The sequence below is a fragment of the Bos javanicus genome, chromosome 15 (genome assembly GCF_032452875.1).
Source record: "Bos javanicus breed banteng chromosome 15, ARS-OSU_banteng_1.0, whole genome shotgun sequence".
In the NCBI taxonomy this organism is placed as follows: Eukaryota; Metazoa; Chordata; class Mammalia; order Artiodactyla; family Bovidae; genus Bos; species Bos javanicus.
The window spans coordinates 66028508-66045414 of record NC_083882.1 but is presented as its reverse complement, the minus strand read 5'-3'; the positions used below and the strand labels follow the sequence as shown (position 1 = coordinate 66045414).

General features: G+C 46.3%; 1 protein-coding gene across 3 annotated transcripts in view; it reads left to right on the top strand.

Annotated features, from left to right (window-relative positions):
* SLC1A2 (solute carrier family 1 member 2) overlaps positions 1–16907 on the top strand; it is a 168946-nt gene that overhangs the window by 99504 nt on the left and 52535 nt on the right. For all 3 annotated transcript variants that reach the window (XM_061381134.1, XM_061381135.1, XM_061381133.1), the window contains exons 2-5: positions 3508–3647; positions 5939–6091; positions 8595–8845; positions 13719–13887. In XM_061381134.1, coding sequence (XP_061237118.1) covers positions 3508–3647; positions 5939–6091; positions 8595–8845; positions 13719–13887 — 713 coding nt within the window. The remainder of the gene's footprint in view (positions 1–3507; positions 3648–5938; positions 6092–8594; positions 8846–13718; positions 13888–16907) is intronic.

The following is a 16907-nucleotide window of genomic DNA, read 5'->3' as shown; positions in this document are numbered from 1 at the left end:
TGAGTATGCCCAAGTTCATGTCCATTGAATTGGTGATGCTATCCAACCCTAAAGATGATTAGAAATGGTAAATACAAAATAAAAACAAAGCGATGTGTCTCTTCTTCTGAGGATATATAAGGCTTAGAAGCAGCTCCGTATTGTGCTGTACCATGCCATTTAATGTTATGTTCTATAATATTCTCCATTTCAAGCTCTCTTTGTGTTCTTGGCGGGTGTAGGGATCACTTAGACTTGTCAAGGATTTTTACAAAGAGTTCTTGGCGGACTCCCTGCATCCCCAGAGGCAAGCCGAGGTCCTGATGCACTTTAACGATGATTTTCTACACGCAGATGTTAGAAGCTCCTTCGAGCTTGGAGTGCGTGTTTAATTCCAAGTGGGCAAGTCACAGGCATCCTCTCAATAAATACTTGTGGGTTCATGAGATTTTGATGCTGCCCACTTTGATGTGGCTGTTTTGATTCTGGGCTTCAGAGATGTTTTGCCGTGGCTTAAAAGACAAATCGTTAAACAGAGATTTTGTGTGACTCAGAAGGGTGGCCAACAGGCATCCAACCACACTGCTTGATGGGGTGTGGACGTTAACCTAATATTTGTGTGTTTTTCCTTGGATGTGGCTGTCTTGATGCCTGACGCTTTCATTACGTCGTATGGATCTTGCCAGAATGTCTGGTTTAAATATTTGATAGTCTCACTGAAATACCAACCATGATTCTAACTTCAGTGGCAGGAGGGCTTCAAATGAAACAGAAGGCAGGGGATTACGCTCTTGAGGCGCTCATAGAGTATTTTGCCAAGGGCTGGCTAACGAATGCATTCACCATTTCAGAACACGTATGGCCGCCATTCTTTATTGGCAATTTCCTGGTTTACAGCTTCAGATTATTGGCTAGAAAAGTGTTTAAAATTATAAAAAGATCCTAATGCAAGCATGGAAATATGGTCCATCCATGTTAAAAAGATCGTTTTGATCATTTTCCCTGCTGTGCTGTAAAAAGAACTTTTCCGTCTGTTTTATTTGGTGATGGGAGGAAATGGTCTTTACTGCTTGCTGGTCAGACAGCCCTTGTCTGCTTGCAGTGAACTTCCTGCCCTGTTTTCTTTAGACTGCCTGAATGATCATTAACATACACACATGCCAGATAGTCGGGGGGTGCCCGCAAACTAACTAGATGAGTAGAAAATTAGGCCACTGTAGGAAGACTAAGATGCTTTTATTTTGACTAATGTTTTCATCTGAGTGTTCCACCAGACCTTGCTACATTATTCCTAATTTTAAAATATTTTAGAAGCAAGTACATTAAGCAGTTTGTTAAGAAAAAGTAAGACATTGTATTGGGTCCCTGGTCTTGATTCTGAGAGTCCAGAAGCTAAGCTTGGTGTCTTGAAAGAAAGAAAGAGAAGTCACTCAGTCGTGTCCAACTCTTTGCAACCCCATGGACTGTAGCCTACCAGGCTCCTCCCTCCACAGGATTTTCCAGGCAAGAGTACTGGAGTGGATTGCCATTTCCTTCTCCAAAGATTGTTTCTGACCTGTTCTGAACTGGGGACTTTTCACGTGTTAGGCAAACGTGATAACCACTACATTATGGAAACCATATGGCTATAAGTCCCTAACGGTGTCTTGAATGGTGGTGCAACTGGATGGGTCCCCTAAGTTAAATGTCACACTTGTCGTGAATATTCCCTGGAGAAGGGACCATGCGTGCTGGCTGCCTAACACACATCATCATGTTTAACTTCCACAAGGTAGGCCTCGAGCCTTTCTTTCCTTTTTCTTTTTTTTTTTAGAGAATATTTGTTTATTTATGGGTATGTCAGGTGTTATGGCACGAGGACTCTTCCTTGAAGCCACACAGGCTTCTCTCCAGCTGTGGTCTGCAGGCTCCAGAGTGCCTGGGCTCTGTAGTTTGCAGTACAGGCTCTCTAGTTGAGACCCTGGGCTCACTAGTTTCGGTATGTGGACTTAGTTGCCTCACGGCACGTGGGATCTTAGTTCCCCGACCAGGGGTCAAACACATTCCCCCTGAGCTGGAAGGCAGATTATTAATCACTGGACCACCAGGGAAGTCCCGAGCCCTTCTTTCTATAAACCACACAGCTAGCAAGTGATAGAGTCATGATTTGAACCCAGGCTCTCTGATTCCAAAATCCACACTATTTCCAGTATAACCAGTGATTTCAAACCACTAGTCTGCAGATTGGTGTTGACTTCAAAGGAATGTCTCTCCAGTCTGTGGTGGGAATATCTGGGGAAGGCTGATACCTGTTTATCTTGAAGAAAGGCATGTGTGCTAAGGTGAATCAGTTGTGTCCAGCTCTTTGCTACCCTGTGGACCACAGGCCACCAGGCTCCTCTGACCATGGGATTTTCCAAGCAAGAATACTGGAGTGGGTTGCCATGCCCTCCTCCAGGGGATCTTCCCAACCCAAGGATCGAACCGGCATCTCTTAGGGTCTACCTGCATGGTCAGGCAGGTTCTTTACCACTAGCGCCCCCAGAAATAGTTGTTTATTCAGAGACTGTGACTTGTCTTTCAAGGTGTTAAAGATCTTTTTTTTGTTTGTTGCATGATGGTAGTATAAATGACAGCTAACAGAAATGTCCTTAGATGTCAAAGTAAAAAAAAACTGGCCTCCCTGTGTTGGTCCCCAGGCTTAAACTTGAAATCTTTTTGGCCCAGGAAGTGACAGAGCTGGAAAAAAGAGACAATCTACTCATTGTCCTGGCAGAGTCTCTGATGGATGACTTAGCAGAGCTTGGGTTCACGTGGGGTTTTTCTGGAAGAGGACTGGGATGCATCTGCAGTTGGAGGCGATCACAGGCTGCTTAGAGAGATGCTTCTTTGACACTGAGGAGCATGACTCTTGGGCAGCTCAGAGGAGTCCTGATAATGCAAGTGACCTTTTAAAAACCACAATGGAATCAATTTTTTTTAAACTAGAAAAATCATCTTTTCCAAAAGAAAGGTAGAACTTGGACTACTAGCATGTCTGAGTTTTCCATGTCCAGGATGGGGAAGACTGGAGCTCAGAGGCATTTAATTTAGCAATGACTCAGGCTGTTACTTTCCTGACCTTAGATTATTAAAAAGTCATTTTTTTGTTCTTGATACAAGAATGAAAGGGCTCAGATTTTGGAACCAGACATATCTGGACAAATTACTTTCTGTGAAATGGGGTAGGGACACTTGCCTTGGAGAGTTACCATGGGACTCTTGGAAGAACCTTCCACTGCCTATGCGATGCCTTTCCTGCGATGATTCAAGAAAATAGGGATAAAAGCACTTAGCTCGTTGGCATTTGGTGTGTCCTGGTGTCCTGCTTACAGGTGAACTATCATCCAGGGCACCCTGAGTTTCTTTGACTTTTTACTTCCCTGCCAGTGATTCCGGAATCCCAGCTGTGCCTGGGGAGGCTGTTTTGCCTTCTACATCCTGAGCCCTTCAAACTGCAGAGAGGCAGTGCCCAGCAGACTCTAACCACTGCCTTCACTTCTGTTTCAGTGCCAACAACATGCCCAAGCAGGTGGAAGTACGGATGCACGACAGCCACCTGAGTGCGGAGGAGCCAAAGCCACGGCATCTGGGGCTGCGCTTGTGCGACAAGCTGGGGAAGAATCTCCTGCTCACCCTGACTGTGTTGGGTAGGAGACAGGTGGCCCCACCCACTCCTCCGCCCCGGGTCTCTCCTGGCTCTGTGTGGAAGCTGGTTCTGGCAGCAGGCACTCTAACCCAGAAAGCAAGCCACACGTGCTGCCTAACCCCACCTTTTCCCTGGCACAGCCGCCTCAGTGAGACTCTTTTCCCTTTCACCTGCCCCAGCCATGATTTCCTCCTTGGGGTTCTAGTGGATCTCAGATTCCAGTGAGCACGACCAGTTTCTGTGGGTAAATGAGCATGCAGATTCCCGGGTCCTGCTCACAGACTGTGCTGTGGGCCATTTGCATGAGACCTTGGAATCTGCATCTTAAACCTTCTGTGCATGTGTGCATGTGTGTGTGTGTGTGCGTGCACTCAGTCGCTTCACTCATGTCCAGCCCTTTGTGACAATAGGGACAGTAGCCCACCAGGCTCCTCTGTCCATGGGATTTTCCAGGCAAGAATACTGGAGTGGGTTGCCATGCCCTCCTCCAGGGGATCTTCCTCACCCAGGGATCCAACCCACATCTCCTATACCTTGGGCATGGCAGGCGGATTCTTTACCACTAAGCCACCGGGGAAGCCCCTTAAACCTTCTAGGTGATTCCAAAGCAGATGATCAGTATACCACATTTAGAGAAGTACCTGCATCTTGATAAAGGCAACAGTTGCCAAAACCTCACCAACAGGACTCCAAGGATTCACATTCTCCATGCACTTCATTAACTTAGATTCAGTTAGCACGGTAGCTAACAAGGTCAGTGTGGAAGAGGCTTGTCCTGAAGCTTTGACCTGCTCCAGCTCCACCTCAGAAGCCTTGCTCCTCTGCTTCAGGTCTCACCCAGGCTCTGGTTGTACTTTTGTGTGACGGTTGACATAGACTTGGCCTTGGGTTTTCAACCAGGATTTATTGAAAATGGGGGAAATTGCAGTTTCTTGTGCTGAAACCATGGCATTTCACGCCCTCTCCTTTGAGCCAGTCATCTTGGGTGTCAGTGGACTACCATCGGAGGTGGACATTTGCCCCAGCTCAGTTCACTTAATAGAAGAAAACCGCAGACATGGTAGGGTTTTCCAAGGGTTACCCTCCACCAAAAGGATGAAATTTCATTCATCGTAAGTTTTTAAAAAGTGTGCTCTTCACTTGTGGAAGAAAAAAATATCCGATTTCCGGCCGTGTTACGTACTCTCTTTGCATCTCTGGGGTTAATCCCATAGCCATGTACCTAGGATGCCCCTGCCTCCCTCCCCGACTCTAGTCATGCTTATGACCCCATTTGTGGTTTCCACAAGGGTGGCTTATGTGAGCCACCAGTTTGGAGCGATCCAAGGTTTTGTTGTGGAATCCTTGAGTATACAAAGCGAAAGGCTCCTGGTAGCTTTTCTGCTCAAATTGTTTCCTCCCAAATCTTATATTTTTAGACACCCTCCTTGATCTCCCTTAAGATCAACACGTTTCAAGATTATGTATCAGGACATAGCAGTCAAAGACAAAGCTCTTTGAGGATGAGCCATGGGCAAATGACTGGAAGTAGAAAAAAGAAAACTAACGCCAGTTTGGTCACATAAATGTTCCTTTTGTCTGATATTCAGTTAAAAAGATAAGAAATATATTAGACACCATGGCATGTACCCAGCCTAGGCTGGGAAGAGAATCATATCTGATGTTGTGGGTTATTTCTACTGACAATCTCTGACTCTGCAAGTGGATGATATCCTAAAGAAATTGGGATCAAGTTGCCAGGTTATATTTTCCACAGAGCCTTCAGAAGGCTCTTCTTGACTCTTCCAGTGTGGCCTTTTCAAAGAGTTGGAGATAGAAAACATTTTCTCACAAGTCAACAAAATTAACTTCACTTTTCTAATGGTATTTTTGTTATGTGTTAATCATCATCTGATAATAGAGAGGTACGAGAAAAGTTAATGTTACTGAACTATATCCCTGATGCTGCTGCTGGTGCTAAGTCGCTTCAGTCGTGTCCAACTCTGTGTGACCCCATGGACTGCAGCCTACCAGGCTTCTCCATCCATGGGATTCTCCAGGCAAGAACACTGGAGTGGATTGCCATTTCCTTCTCCAATGCATGAAAGTGAAAAGTGAAAGTGAAGTCGCTCAGTCGTGTCCAACTCTTAGCGACCCGATGGACTGCAGCCTACTAGAGGCTCCTCCATCCATGGGATTTTCCAGGCAACAGTACTGGAGTGGGGTACCATTGCCTTCTCCCAACTATATCCCTAGAGCTATTCATTTGATGAGGGCAAAAAATAGATTCATATTTTTTCTCCTTCCTTATAGGTGTCATCCTGGGGGCAGTATGTGGAGGACTTCTTCGCTTGGCATCTCCTATCCACCCAGATGTGGTTATGTTAATAGCCTTCCCAGGGGATATACTCATGAGGATGCTGAAAATGCTCATTCTCCCTCTCATCATCTCCAGTTTAATCACAGGTAAGACCACTTCTCTGGCACTGGGTCAAAGTGGGTCATACTCCACTAGCTTTTGGACTGACCATAAAATCTCAGTTTGGTTGAATCAATGAATCTGATCATCTTCTGTGTCATTTCTCTTCAGAGTCTTGATTTTCCTAACTCTAAAACTGAAATAAGCAACCCTAAGAAAAAGAGTTTGGTCGGTCCATCTGTCTGTGTAGCGACAAAAGATAAAAAGGAAATAACCACATGTTAAAAGTGATCATCTCTAGAGATGTTAATTTTTAATGTACACTTTTCTCGTTTTCTAAATCGTATTTGTTCAGAAACTGACTAAGATAACACGTAGAAAAAGAAGTTTTTTCTTTAATATTTAATTGAGTGTAGAGGGAAGTGGTTATTAAAGATAAATGAAATACTAGATATGAAACTCTTGGAGTGTTTCAGAAGAAAGATACCCTTAATGTGTAGTTCATGTCTACTTATTTTTTGGTTCAGAGTTGTTTCGTTTGAAAGGATTTTATTTTTTCTCCTCCCTGGGCTTATACAGGTAGTTTCCTCCTTACCAAATATTACTCAAATGTTGTTGAAATCATTGAATTTTAGAGACTAAACTCTGGGTTAGGGATGAAGAGCTGGGCTTTGGTTTGCATCTGGGGGACCAACAGGCTGGGTGATCTTGAGAAATCTGTTCTAGACCGTCCACCTTATGAATGTAGTGAAGCTCTGGTAACTCCAAGAGATTCAGCTGTTACAGCCTCATAGCTGGTTGGCCAATGAATCCAGTGAGGGAAGGAGCTGGCACTCAGTGTCAGGAAGGTCTTAGCATTCAGCCTCAGACTGCATGAAGCTGTATTTTACTTTAAAAGCTCCTTTTGAAACCAGAGAAATTTGTTTTCCATGCCTGTTTAATAGATTGTACATTAGCCAACCCAGTAAGGAAGTTTCATTTCCATTAGCTAGAGTTAGACTTCAGATTGACTGTAAGGACAAATAGGTCATATATGGGTCAGCTTCATTCAGAAAAGTTAATGTCAATAATAGTTTCCTCCTCCATAGCAAAAAAGACTGATGCCCAGTAAACGTTGCATGTCTCAGTCTGTAAAAGCAGGAACTGAAACCAGGAAGTAGAACAACTGAAGAAACTACTGGAAAAAAACCCAGTGAAGGCTGGAGTTTTTGTGACTTGCTTGGAGTTTCTGCTAACCATCACAGAAGCTTCTGAGATATCGATGGAGCTTCCACCCATGCTGGGTGTTCTGTGCATGTGTTCTCACATCCCTACACAAGGTCAGAAAACGTGGTCTCCATCAGGTTTCATCTGTGAGGAGTGATAGGGCTGTGCTAGAACCACTTCCATTTTCCCAGACTTTGGATTTTGTGACCCGTATTCATCAGGGGCTTCCCTGATGGCTCAGAGGTTAAAGCATCTGCCTGTAATTCAGGAGACATGGGTTCGATCTCTGGGATGGGAAGATCCCCTGGAGAAGGAAATGGCAACCCACTCCAGTATTCTTGCCTGGAGAATCCCATGGACGGAGGAGCCAGGTAGGCTACAGTCCACGGGGTCGCAAAGAGTCAGACATGACTGAGCGACTTCACTCACTCACTCGCTCAATGTATTCAAAAGAGATTTTGAATACATAGGGCTACCAACCTTTTGTTTCCCTAAGTGAGGACCTTCAAACAAACAAACAAAAAAAACCTAGTATGTACCAGCATCACCACTTTATAAGGAAAGGATTTCTTAATACTTAAGAAGTGGGAAGGACATAATCTCAGAATCGAAAATTGAATAGAGCATTCAACTTTCACTATCACAGGCTGAAAAAAATGTTGTCACCAACCCGTTTATAAACCCTGGACCAGATGTTCTCCAACTTTTCCCAGTTCCCTGTGTGCATCTGATCAAGTTGCTCAGTCGTGTCTGACTCTTATGACCCCCATGGACTGCAGCCCACCAGGCTCCTCTGTCCATGGGATTTTCCAGGCAAGAATACTGGAGTGGGTTGCTGTTTCCTCCAAGGGGTCTTCCTGACACAGGGATAGAATTGTGTCTCTTGCGTCTCCTGCATTGGCAGGCAGATTCTTTACCACTAGCACCACCCTCTAGAACCTCAAAAATATCCTTGGAAAATTGAATCGTAAACTGTGGCGTTGACCAAATATTCAGTTGAAGGAGGTTTAATTAATCATTAATACATTTGAGTAATACAAAGCCGGGGGTTGGTTATAGGTATGCGTGCCAAGTAGCTTCAGTGGTGTCCGACTGTTTGCGACCCCATGGACTGAAGGCCGTCAGACTCCTCTGTCCATGGGGATTCTCCAGGCAAGAATACTGGAGTGGGTTGCCATTTTCTCCTCCAGGGAAACTTCCCAACCTTGGGATCAAACCCAGGTCCCCTGCATTGCAGGCGGATTCTTTACCACTGAGCACCTGGGGAAGCTATAGGTATGCAGACAGGGGCAAGTAACAGGAAGATGATGGAACTAATCCTTCTGGATTTCTTTTTCTATCCAGGGTTGTCAGGCCTGGATGCTAAAGCCAGCGGCCGCTTAGGCACAAGAGCTATGGTGTACTACATGTCCACAACCATCATTGCTGCGGTGCTGGGGGTCATCCTTGTCCTGGCCATCCACCCAGGGAACCCCAAACTCAAGAAGCAACTGGGGCCTGGGAAGAAGAACGATGACGTGTCCAGTTTAGATGCCTTTTTGGATCTTATTCGGAATCTCTTCCCTGAAAACCTTGTCCAAGCCTGTTTTCAGCAGGTAACCCAGAGTTCTGATAGTCTTGCTTCTCCAAACTCTTAAGTTATGCAGGTGATAACTTTGAGACTGTTTCAGCAAACCAGCTGTGGGCAATAATTTGTTTCATATTTATGTCTCTGCCGAAGTGTGGGGGATCCTCTGGGGCAGAATTTTCAGATAGGAGTCGCTTAGTCTTTTTTTTTTTTTAACTTCCATTTCTTTTGCAGTACTTTTAATAGCATTTAGCTCCGGAATCTCTCTTCTCCTTTTCCCTGTTTGTCTCTTTTTCTTCTTTTTGGTTCTTGTCTCTGTATCATCCACAGGCACATTTGTATCACCCTTGCCCACAACCCTCTAGAGTTCGGTGGTTCTCGATCTTAGCAATGTAGCAAAACCACGTGTGGTCCATTTCAAAATGCTTATTTATGTTCTACAGAATCAGAATCTCCAGAATGGGCCCAGTAATTGGGTATTCATCAAATTAATACTATTGACAAAGTAATATTTGAGGATTGTAGAAATTTAAAGAAATTTCTGAATGCACATAAAGTAAAAATTCAAGTCCCCATGTCCCTTCCCTAGGCTACTCATGTTTCCTCCTATAAATATATATATATATATATATATATATATATATATATATATATATTTGTCACATATATATTGTGTATGTGTGTATAGAATAAAAAAATATCAATCTGGGAATATTGCATCATACATACAGTATTACATTCTACTTTCTTGTTTAACAGTGTTTTAGTGTCATCTCTTTTTCTGTTGTTGTGTAGTATTTCTAAAGGATAAATTTTAGAAGCAAAACATGCCCTGCCAAAGAGTTGATATTTTGAATTTGCTCATGTTATAAAAAATGGTCCTACAAAATTTGTAGCAGTATATACTCCTACCAACTGCATACACGTATATCTGTTTTTTTAACACACAATTTTAAAAAAATGTTGATTCTGCTGGATATGTTACTGGCCAGAGTTCTTAGACTCTAGAAATTGATAAGAGGTCAGACGAGAAATTTAGGCAAGGCTTTACTTGACCTCAGGCTGCAGCTGGAGGGAGTGAGAACAAGTAACAGCTTCTCTTGCTCTGTCCCTGAATGTGTGTGGGGGGGCGGGGGGCAGGGGTTGGGGGAGTGCAGGGGTGCAAGACAAGCGGGTCCCTTAAATTGGGTGAGGGTAGGGTAGTCCAGGGCTTAGGCCAGTAGGGTGCCTTGGGTGGTCTGCCCATTCCCTTGGTGGTGCTGTGTGCAGGGGTCATGCCTGGTACCCTGCTTTTGTTCCAGAAACCTCAGAAGTGGCAGTTGGGTTTTGGGTCTTTTTGCATTATGTTGTTCATAATTTGCCTCAACTGTGCATGCCTGCAGTTGTCTTTAGTCCCTGAGAGCTTCTTTTTACCGTTGCTTGAGGAGACATTTGCCTTGGTGCAAGCATGGCAGCAAAGGGTCCCAGGTCCCGGGTCCCAAATCCTAGCCTCTCTCAAGTAAATCCACTGAGTCAGCTGCCCAGACCCCCCTCAACAGACAGCCAGCCGTCTAGACCCAAAGTTAGGTTAGGTTAGAATATACCTCAGTTCCCATTAGCCCTGGTTGGAAGTAAACTAGAACCAAGGAACCTCCTTCAGCCATTTCCAGTGACTCACAGAAGAATAAATTTAGGAAACAGGTTACAGAGAGAAGTCTGCATTCCCAGCTGCCCTCAAGGTGCCATTGCCACCCACTGCTGAGCCACTGCACTCTGGATGAATCTGGAATAAGGTCTCTGCCTTCCAAGGCCACTTTGGATGGCTCATTGCAAGGCTCACTTGCGCTTGTAGCAAGGAGCTATATTAAAGGAACCGTCCCAGGCAGGAGAAGTTGAGTGGGGAGTGACCAGAAACTGACTAGGGGACTCCCCTGATGGTGTGGTGGATGGGAGTCCGCCTGCCAGTGCAGGGGACATGGGTGTGGCCCCCAGTCTGGGAAGATTCCATGTGCCACGGCATGGCTGAGCCCATGCGCTGTGACTGCTGAGTCCGCGTGCTGCAGCTACTGAAGCCTGCGTAACGTAGAGCCCGTGCTTCACAACAAGAGAAGCCACGGCCACGAGAAGCCCTCACGCCCCAAAGAAGAGGAACCCCAACTCACCACAACTAGAGAAAGCAATGAAGACCCAGTGCAGCCATAAATAAATACATTTAAGACAATAAAACCATTCTTTGTCCTGCAAGCAGTCACAGATTAAAAAAAAAAGAATGAAACAGGCTAGGGAAGGGGTGCTTCTGGGTACCCTCTCTCTAATGCCCCTGCCCCTCTGCCAGCCTGTTTAGAAAGACGAGCTTGCTGGCTTTGGGGCGATGGACACAACCAGGTGCCAAGTCTATTCTTAACGTTTTGGAAAGAGCTCCCTGGAGCTGGAGCAGCTGGAGGCCAAGCCGGTAGGAGACCTGGGGTGGGAGCAGTATCAGGGGGAGGGGAGAGGGACAGATTTGGGCTTCCCTCCGGTACCCAATCACGACCATGCTCCATGCAAGAAGGAGCCTCTTTTGTCTGAGTGACTGGGGCAGGACTGAGAAGTAGGCAGGCCCCCAGAGCTGTGGATGTGAGCTAGAGGAGAGTTCTGTGGTGTCAGCCATGCTCACGCTTCCTGAGCTGTCTGGTCGATGGGCAATCTCTGCATGTTGCTGCTCTGAGCAAAGGGCACTGGGGGGTGGGGGGCAGCACCAGGATAGATGATCGGGCCATTCCCTGCCCCACCCAGCCCTGGATCCACCCCTCCACTGGCAAAATTCACATGAGGAGTGAGCTCTTCATCCTCCAGCGAAGCCCAAGGACATGGTCCCTTTGGGTTAGGACTACCGGGAAAAAAAAAAAAAATGTGGAATATTTTACCTCAGGCTGAGGGAGGGTGCAGATTTCGTAGGCCAGTCTCCGGGCAGCCCAGAGGAAAGGGAGCTTAACCCATGGGCAATCCCAATGGCTTAGGAGGGTCTTGAAGAGGGTTGGAAGACAGAGAATGCTTAGACCACCGTGGCATTGCCAGAAAGAAAGGCAGAGAACCCCATCTCAGTGGTAGCATCCCTAGCACCTGGCCTCCAGCTCAAGCCACTCACCTGTGCTCTTTGGGAGCTGTATTTTGGAGTCAATAGAACTCACTTTGAATCCTGGTTTAGTAACTACTAGCTCTCTGTCCTAGGGTTACTCAGCCCTGTGAGTCTTGAGGGGCTCCTGTTGACATAAGAGGTAGACAGATGTCGCATGAATGTGGTATACCTGGCCACCTGATCCTGGAGGCCACCATTCATTCAGGCCGTTGGCTGTGGTGGCACTAGTGGTAAAGAATCCGCCTGCCAATGCAAGAGACTCAAGAGACATGGGTTTGATCCCTGGATCAGGAAGATCCCCTGGAGAAGGGAATGGCAACCCACTCTAGTAATCTTGCCTGGAGAGTCCTGGGGACAGAGGAGCCTGGCAGGCTACGGTCCATGGGGCCACAAAGAGTCGGATAAGACTGACGTGGCTGAGCACACACATGGCCATTACTCCTGAGCTTTAGCTTTTTTAGCCTTCTCAGAATAGGCCTGTATTTGGCTACGGTCCCCACTTTGTCCCCAGGCACATGACTCTGTTGTCCATGGAGGTGTCCCTTCAGATTCCCCTCTGCATTCTCTCTTTGGGCCATCATTGCCCAGGCCAAGGGGGCTGTGAGCTGCCTGCTTACATTCAGCCGGCCTGCTCCTCTCCCAGCACAAGTGCATGGGAAATTTATATATAAATTTGTCAGGTTGGAACACAGAGCACTGCCCCGCCCCAGGGCATGTACGCTGTACTTCCCTCTCCCAGTTAGGAGAGCTGATCTGTTCAGCTTTGCTTACCCTTGGGCTCAGCTGCTGGAGGATTGTGTCCGTATAGTTTAGCAGGCAGCACAGGTGGTGAAAGAACTCGGGGGTGGTCAGTGCATCTGAGCTGAAGTCCCAATAACTCTATGACGTCTGACGAGTCACTTGACTTCTCCATGCCTCTTCCGTATCTATTCAGGCTTCAGCCATCTGTTGCCTACTACGTGCCGGCACTGACATTCTAGGATTCTGCACGCCTTCTATTTTCATGCCCAGGGAGGTAGTGATTCTCTGGGCTCAGACGTTGCATTTTCACAGCATGCAGAGTGCCTGGCACCTTTGAAAATAGGATGGCTGCCCCAGATGTCGAGGAACAGCTTGAGAGCTTCTTAGGGGACTGTTGGCCCAGAGATGCTTGGGGAACATGGAGCAAGTCTTGGTATCATTGCCCGGAAGGAGAGGCTGTCTTCCCACCTCACACCTCCCTGCTGTGGGGGCTGCTGGTGGCTGGCACATCTGGCAGCCAGATGGAAATCCCCAGCAGAGCCAGGCTCTGGGAGGAGCCCACGTGAAAGTGGGTCTGTGAAGACTCCATGTGACGGAAACCAGGCAGAGAGAAGCAAATCGTGTGGGTCATGGGGTGCTGATCTGACCCCCACCAAGACCCTCCTATTCCTGGCCAGATCCAGAACCCGTCACGGGGGCCAGCAGGTCATCCAACTGGGTCTCATATTTGATATTGTCTCCCCGGGAATGAAAGAAGCAGACAGGCGTCCCTCCGCTCAAAGCTTGTGTCCCATTACTGACCATACTGCTCATAGTAACTACAAGAGAATGTTATAAATCCTGTCCCTACCATGGGATGAGGACAGCCATTTCTCACCTGTATTTGTGCCTTAAGGCATCACCCTGTCAAACACAGACATATAAAATATTCCCCAATTTTATAATCTCGTTTATGACATTTCTTATTTTTGACATGTTAGGAATTTAAAAACACATAATTGGCTAGGATTTTGGTGATTTTAACAGTGTCTCATCTTTATGTTCTTTTCCTCCATCCCATTAGATCCAAACAGTGACGAAGAAAGTCCTGGTGGCCCCCCCATCAGACGAGGATGGCAATGCCACCAATGCTGTCCTCTCGCTATTGAATGAGACTGTGACTGAGGTTCCGGAGGAGACCCAGGTGGTGATCAAGAAGGGCCTGGAGTTCAAGGACGGCATGAACGTCTTAGGTGAGTACCCTTGTCTTCATCTCCTTGCGGGAGACACCTCTGCCGGGGCCCCACGGCTGGCCTTCCCGGTTTCCTTCTCAGAAAGCCAGTCGCCCTGCTGTCCTGTAGGTGCAGCAAGAGGCTTTCTCTGGGGAGCGATTTGAGGGTAACTGGGACTGAGAGCTGAGATGAAGGGCAAGGGAGAAGGCAGGAGCAATACCACGTCGTCGGGGTGTGGGGACCGGAGTCGGAGAAGGAGAGGGACTGACACTCACGGGGCACTTCCCCCGACTTTCTGCCTGGTGTTGGCCAGTCACTTTCTCTGACTCTCCATTTCATGAGGTTACACATCCGAGTCTTTCATTTCTTTCTCTTCTAGCCACCCTTGTGTGAGTCCCAGGACTGTGTAGGCATAGGAGCTGTCCCACCCCAGTCCTCACAGTCTTTTAGAAGGCAGTGCTTTTAGAAGTGGGAAGTGTTGCATTGGTGCTAAAAGGAACTTCTCAAAAGGAGAAGCTTTTGTTTTAACTTTCTGGTATTCCGGGGAGCCCGTTCCCCAAGTGTGGAAACTTCTGAGCATGCCATCACAGGGGTTCTTGGACTCTGCAGTTAGACCAGTTTGGATCCTGTTTAGATCCCATATGGACCATTCACTGATTATCTAATTGTGGACAGATTCCTCTATGTCTCAAGATTCATCTGTAAAGTGGGCATGGAGTTGGCATTTCTCTTGTAGATCATTGCGAGGATTCAGTGAGATTGTGCATGTGGGCCCAGCGGTACGTGCCGTGTGCTATCTCATGTGAGCTGCTCTCGTCATTAAAGGTGAGCTGCTCAGTAGGAAAAACCCACAGAGGATATTCCCCACTCAGTTTACTCCCCACCCACCCCCGGGTCCATTCCCCACCATAACCCAGTCCGCTGCTAGAATGGTGTCCCCAAGCCAAGACAGAGGGGCATTTGGTCATAAGGTACGAGAAATGGGAAATCTATGTGGAAGAAATATGCTGATCCATGCAAAGCGAGCTTTCTAAGGATTTGAATGAGAGCTCTTTAGAAAAGATTGAGCTCGCTTTGTCATCTAAGAGATCAAATGCCCTTGTCTCTTTGGTAGGGGTGTCAGCTAATATACAGGGTGCCCATTTCATGTGAATTTCAGATAAACAACAGATAGTGTTAAAGGGTTATGTCCCAAATATTGCACCGGATATACTTGTATTGAAAAAATGCATTCTTTATCTGAAATTCAGATTTCATCTGGTAGTCCTTTTTTTCCCCTCAATTTGGTAACTGTACTCCTTACTCATCCAGAATGGTTGACTCAGCAAGATTGCCCCACCACTAAAAAGTGTCTTTTTCTTTGACCTGGCAGGAAGTGAGAGTGAGGGAAGAGATCAGCAGACCAGGTTGCCAGGCAACAGAAGATCAATAAATATTGTTGACAATCAGTGGGAGGCGAGAGGAGGAAGGAGAAAGTGGGAGAGTTCCTCTGAGGAGAAGGATTTGCAAACACCCTCCGCATCCAACCTTGAGTGGCTCTTCTTTGCCACTGTCCGGATATCTGGGGCCCTTTCAGGCATTCCCAACTCCCCTTGACCCCCCACGACCCACGGTCAATGTAGCCCCACCGTTTTGTACTGTGGCCATGAGTAATGGGGTCAGGGCTCTGGAGTGAATCATTCAGAAGACTTTTTGTGGTCATTTCCAGGGTCTTGGTGGATTCTGGGAAGTCACATGACCTTTGGCTGTATTGGGGAGTTTCAACACCATTCAGGACTCGCTCAATCCCAGTGACCAAGTCTAAGAGGGCTTTGTTCAAACAAAACACTGGCTGTTCCAGTGAGTGAGTTCAGTGAGGCAGTGTTTACAGAGGGAAATGACAGGCAGGCCATGGGCTTCTAAGTGCAGATTGAGGCCCTGGAAAGCTAAGGGAAGTTAGACTGTTGAGAAACTTCCCATTTACAAATCATGGCTGAAATAAGGTTCTTTCCATAGTCTTCCAAGGCAGAGATGGTGGCTTTTTTTTTTTTTTTTTGGTTTTTGCTTGTTTTTTTGGCTTTGGAAAGTCCCGAGGATCAAGCATTGCAATAATGAAGATAAAAACTCCGGTTCCAGCCTCCCACTTCTTTAAAGACTCATTTCTCTACTCCCCAAACCTCCAGACTACTCTAGGCTTCACTTCAATTCAATCTCAACCACTTAAGTCAACTCCTGTGAGAGATTACTCCTTTCAACATCTCTCTCTCTTATACTCATGGAGATGGACAGTTTCTGCTGACCCTGCCAGGGATGCTATTTTATTCTAGTTCTTTGGAACCTTGAGACCTTGGGTATTTTCTCTTAAAATTTCCAGATGGAATTAAGCATGTGACACTAGCTTTTCTCAGCCATGATATTCACAGACTATCACTCACCATACACCTAGAAAACTCCTCTCTGTGGGTTTGAGATGAGCCTAAATTTGATTTCCTCTGTTACTGCAGAACTAGGTCACTCTAATTCTAGGTCACACTAATTCTTATTAAGCCTTTGTGTTTATGGCCAAAACTGACTTGTAAGTCACTAGTTAATCTTTCTGGCTAAGAGCTGAAAAGGGGGAAATATTAAATATCATGGATTAAGAATTTCAGTGCAAGTGCTAGATTCTTTTTTCTGAAGAAGAGAAGGTCCAGCAAAGGATAGTTGAACAACCTGGGTTGATATGTACTTGGTATGAGAAGTGAATGGTTTTGGTAACTACGGAAAAGGTAAATTCAGAAGTTTGGACAGAAAGAATTTTCCTCTAAGAGAATCAAATCATAATGCTATAATTTACCTTGATATGGCTCAAGACTGTGGACATAAATGGACACTATAGGAAACTGGATATAATAGGGAGGGGCTAGAAATAAAGTCTGCCAAAGTGGGACAGAGTAGGTGTAGGGAAGAGGAAGGGGAGAGAGGGAAGAGGAAGGGGAGAGAAGGAAGAGTGGATGGCCCATACTGCAGGGCAGAAAATAAGTCAGATGGGCAAGCAAGGGCCTGTTGCCAAGGGAACAATG